At 39.0% G+C, this 5,750-nt stretch overlaps 1 protein-coding gene across 1 annotated transcript; it reads right to left on the bottom strand.

The window, feature by feature from the left end:
* Positions 1 to 1,073: 1,073 nt before the first annotated feature.
* Positions 1,074 to 5,747, bottom strand: LOC126377366 (autophagy-related protein 13 homolog). The gene has a single exon (XM_050025091.1). The coding sequence runs from the start codon at positions 5,745 to 5,747 to the stop codon at positions 4,491 to 4,493; it is 1,257 nt and encodes a 418-aa protein (XP_049881048.1). The 3' UTR covers positions 1,074 to 4,490.
* Between the last annotated feature and the right edge of the window lie 3 nt (positions 5,748 to 5,750).

Below are 5,750 nucleotides of genomic sequence, written 5' to 3'. Positions count from 1 at the left end.
TTTTTTTTTTGGTTTGGTTTTCCCCGAAGGGTAAGGCAAAGGGAACTATGCCCATACAGCCATGTCTGACGTATTTTTTTTCTTGATGATTAATGAAATGATGAAAGGTGATGATGATGAAACCTAAGCCCCCACCCTCGGAGTAGACTCCTACTCCGAACCCCAAACGAATTAACTCAAAAGTCCGCATAAACTTTTGAGTTATGAAGCGGCTTCCTGACACGAAGCGAAAATAGGCAGATACACTTTGTTTATTGAATACTCCAATATAATAACACTCGCGAATGTCTTCCGACTAACTTAATGCGATCATTAACCACAAAACACCACTTCGTATTAATTATTTAGATTATTCAATGAAGAAAGCAACTGTCCCGTTCCCGCCTCCCGCCAAAAAGCTCGGCTGTCACAATTTTCGAAGCCAAAATATGATGTTTATTTTGAATAACGTGGCAGTAGCTCGCGGCGGTCGAAAGAGATAGCACTATAAACTTTGAGCATAAAGCTTTTTCGCTTTTGCTTACGCTTAGCGCTGGAATTTTGACTTAAAAACATGTTCCGTTTTACGCAGCATAAATCTTTCTTTGTTTTAAAGTTTAATATTTTTTCAAGTTGTTTTACTATCGAATAGTAAAACCTAGTTTGGTTAGGACATTACAGGCTGGTTACCTGATTGTTCAAAAGCGAAAACAATCCGTGCTTTAGAAGGCACGTTAAGCCGTTGGTCCCGGTTACTACTTACTGATGCAAGTTAGTAGTCGTTACGTGAGCCATATCAGGGGCCTTTGGGTTCAATCCGTAGACAGAGAAAAGTTTGGTAACCCTGACACCAGGGTTGATGGGGTTGGTAATGCACCTCACAACCCACACGATAGAATAAGATTATCGAATACGCTGCGGCTCGAGATTTTTTATTTACTACTAGAACAAACCCCATCAAATCAGCAATGTGGTAAGTTCAAAGACCATGTGGTAAGTTTTAAGACCTGAGTCAGTCATCTTTATTCCATGACCCAAAATATTTTTCACTTTTGATGTCTGAAGAACATTAATAAAATAAATAAAAGATAAAATCATTAATGTTATAATTTTATTTACATTTATCACTACAAAAAAAAGTACACAATGAGCAAATTAAGGCATTTGTGGCTATTTTAAAAGTTCATTTGTGTAGACCAACATGGGACAAAAAATAAGATACAAAATTACCTGACTTGCATCAGTATACCAGCCAAGTATGCAAAGTTCAAAATAATCCAAATGTTAAAAATAAATGGCCAAAAATCATCAAAAACTAGGCTGTAAGCAAGGCTCAACTCGTTGCCTATTCTTTGCAGGACTTAAAACATAGTTCATTATTAAATGGTCTACACAACAACTGAAACCTAAATAACTTAATTATACAAAATCAGAAACAGAATTACAAAGAAATTCTTTATACTAAAACATCATTATACAATTTATAAATGTTTCATAATTGATAAAATATAAAATTCTCAAGCAGGTACTGAGAAGGCTCAATTTAAAACATCTATTAAGCAAAACATTCATAGTAATGTTCGCTCAAAGACAATGAAGTCAAAAGGGAATAGTATTTTGCTGTAAATGGGACATACATACAGATTAACCCATTAGATATAGGATTATTGAAATTACTGCAGGACAAAAATATAGTATACAGCCTAGTGTGAAAGAGAGGAAGATCAAGAAAATTATTGACAGCAGCTGTCACTCTAATCCAGATTATACATATGTATTTATTGAATAAAATGGGCAGAACTGTCAGATGTTGCAATAGTTGCTAAGTTTGTCCGCTAGTCGAATTCTATACTTAATTTTGGCGCTAGTTGCACAGGAGTTGTGTTTTGTCTTTATCAAATGCATTACAAAATAGATACATAACATAATACTAAAGTATAGGAAAGAATAGGAAAACCCCGAGGCCTGGGACGTATGTGGGTTGTATAAACAACCTAATACACAAATAATGAAAAAAGTCTATTTATGGGACTCCCGATATTTTGACACTTGCAAGTGCCATGATCATGGGATTATTGAAGAAACTGAAGTTCCCCATTTAACGCGGTAAGAATCCAGTTATATTTTAGTGATAAAAATAACCGCATAAATCTCAAACTATGCAAAATAAACAATATAATATATGTACTGCATTCGTTAAAAACTAAGTAAAAAGAAATCATAAAAAACAATTTTCACTTTTCTGAACTTTCAATCTAATTACATACATAATATTTTTTTAAACAAAGATGAATATGAAAATACTTGTTCCCTTTAGAGGTTACTATTCTGCCTGCAAGACTTACATAAGAGATATTTTTAAAAGTTCATTGATTGCAAAAAAATAATATATACAGTAGAGCACATAAAAAAGTAAGACCCTTTCAAATAAAGGTTCATAATATTACATCTACTAGTGAAGATGAGACTGTCAACTGCTGCTATTAAATAACATTGTGGTGTCTTCGATATAACATAACATAAGCTCACGACTATATCCCAATTGGGGTAGGCAGAGGTACACCCATCGCAAGATGAACTAAGTATCCACGCCTCACCGAGCTTTCTGTTAGACCAACGTGATAGGTAGTGAACCGTATCAGCGTCTATAAAGGTCGAGCCAACTGTGTATGTGAAAACTGCACTTAAGATAAATTAATAACTCATTGGTGCAAGTCCGGTACCGGGTTTCGAACAGGCGTTCCCCGTTTTAGAAGCAGTTGAACCACAGGAGTTCGATATAATAGCATAACATCACCGTATCTAGGCAGAGGTGTATAATATACGGTCGCGAGTACTAATATGTATACACTTTGCAACCATGTCACATTAACTTTTTTGACAAATTGAATTTTAAGTCTCATTAAATGTCAAATATGTTAGTGCGACAGAGTCCTAAAGTGGTTACATTATATTGCTCATGACTGTACACACGGACCCTCACCAGCTGTTTGAAGGTTAGGTTACACAGTGCGAGCAGCTGATGTGACAATAGACAGCTACTGGCCCTGTGTACTCGTATGACAGTAACTCGACTCGCCTCGCACGGTCACACTATGCAAACTGCTGGCGTCGCAGAAGACAGCTACTATACCAGTGCACTGGTATAATTCGTTTGTATCATGTCGCCCAAACAAGAAACATTGTACCCAGCGTCGGCCAGAGCGTACGAGCTACCTGTCGTTTCGCAAAATCGTGCGAGTTGATGACCGAGCGACGTGCGAGTGGTGTGGTGGGGGAAGGCAAGTAGCGAGTAAAAACAAAAAATGTTGAAGTAACTCGATCGCGAGCGACTGGTCCCCACTCGCAACATGACAGTAACTCGTATGATGCGGTCACACGTGTGTAGTAGCTGCACCTCAATAACTGACTCGGTCAGCTCGCATGTTAGCTCGCACTGTGTAACCTGAGGAGCTCGGTGGCGCAGCGGTAAACGCGCTCGGTCTGCGATTGTTGAAGTAAAGCAACTTTCGCAAAGGCCGGTCATAGGATGGGTGACCACAAAAAAAAAAAGTTTTCATCTCGAGCTCCTCCGTGCTTCGGAAGGCACGTTGAGCCGTTGGTCCCAGCTGCATTAGCAGTCGTTAATAACCATCAATCCGCACTGGGCCCGCGTGATGGTTTAAGGCCCGATCTCCCTATCCATCCATAGGGAAGGCCCGTGCCCCAGCAGTGGGGACGTTAAGGGCTGATGATGATGATGATGATGATGATGTGTAACCTAGGCTTGAGTCCCGTGTAATAGGGGGCGAGCCTATTGCTAGATACGATGTATCCTCAAAATCCTAGATGCAAATTCTAGTTGACAGTCTCTTTTGCAGACACTTTATATTTACTAACTACAATAAAATTATAACAGTAACTATACAGTCATCCAAATATCCGAGCTTTTCAGTCTTTTTCCCGAAACCAGTGTGAAACCACACACTTTTGTCCATTGTTAACATTTTATCACAATTTACTTTGGAATATTTTTTTAATTCTTTTTACAACATTAATAATTCAAACAAAAATAGGACAAAAGTGTGTAATTAATTACTTGGACATTGCTAAGAATCTCAATACGTACGCAATAAAATATTGATTTGATTGATTACTCTGCATATAAATTCAAGATATAAATTAACGTTAAGAGGTCCAGCCAACGCAGTATCTGAGTACCCCCTTTTGAATGAACTTTATGAGCGCAGCGCGATAGGTGGGTGAGTTGTATCGCCGTCTCCGAACATTACAAATTGAAAATAATGACTTACTAAAAGAATTCAAGAATTTGACACACATAACGCTTACGACGCGATTATGTTCCGAATTGGGGCAGAAGTACATTCATCGGAAGATGAACTCAGTCCCATACTTCATCGAGCTTTCTGTTAAACCAGGAAAACAATTCAAGAATTTCTTTAATATAAATAATAGTACGAGATTCCAGCGTTGCCCAAGTTTATCAATACCCGAATAAAACCTTGTTCCCATCAATTACCGCTCCACTCGGCCGACCTACACATGTCTTCTAAAAGTTCATCAAACTCCTGAACTGAACTCTCGTACACTTCCAAATCCTTCGACAGATCCTCACTGGCCAAGTCTACATCCTCTTTCAAAGACTCGGTACTCTTAGACTTGGATTTCAAGTCATCAGTCAATTTCAAGTGCGGTGCGTTGAAGAAGTCCTTGTAAAACTCTGCGAGCTCTCTTATTGGATGGTTGTCCGCGAAAGGAAAATGCAGCAATTTCAAAGGAGGTTCGTTCTCATTTCGAAATCCGGAGAACTTTTTCGGAGGCAGCTCCAAGGAGGTTGGACTTCTAGAGATTTGTGTAGTATCCAACTCTTGAGTGCTCTTTGACTGTGGTGGTTTCTCTGGAGATTTCGGCTTTGGCTTGAATCTGCATTTAGGCACGGGCATCTTCTTGAAGAAGTCTTCGAAGGCCTGTCGAACTACGCGCTCGTCGACAAACGCTGCCAATCTCAGCGGTTTATTCAAGTCGACAGGTCTCGCTTGTTTAATCTCCTTCTCTTTAATTTCTTTCTTCTTTTTCGACTCAAAGATGACGTGTTTAGGACTGAGTTCGAAGTGGTCACTTTTCAAAAGCAATGTCTTACTCTTGTCAGATCTGTTTGGCGATATGGAGAAGTTTGTACGGTAAGATACCACGTAGCACAGGCCACCTAAAGGAGTTTTCAACAATCCTGCTTGGATTTTTTTTATCGATTCCCCTAAGGCCTTCAACTTTGGTTCTCCATTGTATACCCTATAGAATATAGTGAAAGATTCAGTTCTTTGCTTCCTAGATAAATGGTACGCTGGTGTTATTCTAGTGATAGTTATTAGGGATTTTAACAGGATTCCCATTCGGAAGTATACGGTGTTCATAGCTTTTAACGATGTGTCGAATTGTGTTTCGTCCAATTCCAAAGTCCACAGTTCCAAGACCATTTCGTCTCCATCTTCAGTTTGGACTGATATTTCTACATGTAATTTCGACCTTATGGTCTCTAGTATCCTGTCAGACGGCAAGGCATTTTTGGTTGCCTGATTCACTTCTGGGGAGTCAGGTATTTGGAGATTAAACCAGTCGGAGTCAGACGTGCGTGGTTTGCTATTAACTTCGATTTTGACTCCTTTCCTCGACTCTACTATCACTTGAACGCCTTTGTAGGCTAGGAACTTTGCGAATTTGGTAAACTCATTTTTGTCGGAGATGTTAGAAAAGGCAGCGTCAGGCGCCATGAT

Source organism: Pectinophora gossypiella, chromosome 23 (genome assembly GCF_024362695.1).
Source record: "Pectinophora gossypiella chromosome 23, ilPecGoss1.1, whole genome shotgun sequence".
Classification (NCBI taxonomy): Eukaryota; Metazoa; Arthropoda; class Insecta; order Lepidoptera; family Gelechiidae; genus Pectinophora; species Pectinophora gossypiella.
The sequence above is the reverse complement of the archived record's forward strand: the minus strand, read 5'-3'. Positions and strand labels throughout refer to the sequence as shown.

Coding starts and splice junctions, on each gene's coding strand:
- LOC126377366 (XM_050025091.1), bottom strand. CDS start 5,747: ATGGCGCCTGACGCTGCCTTTTCTAACATCTCCGACAAAAATGAGTTT.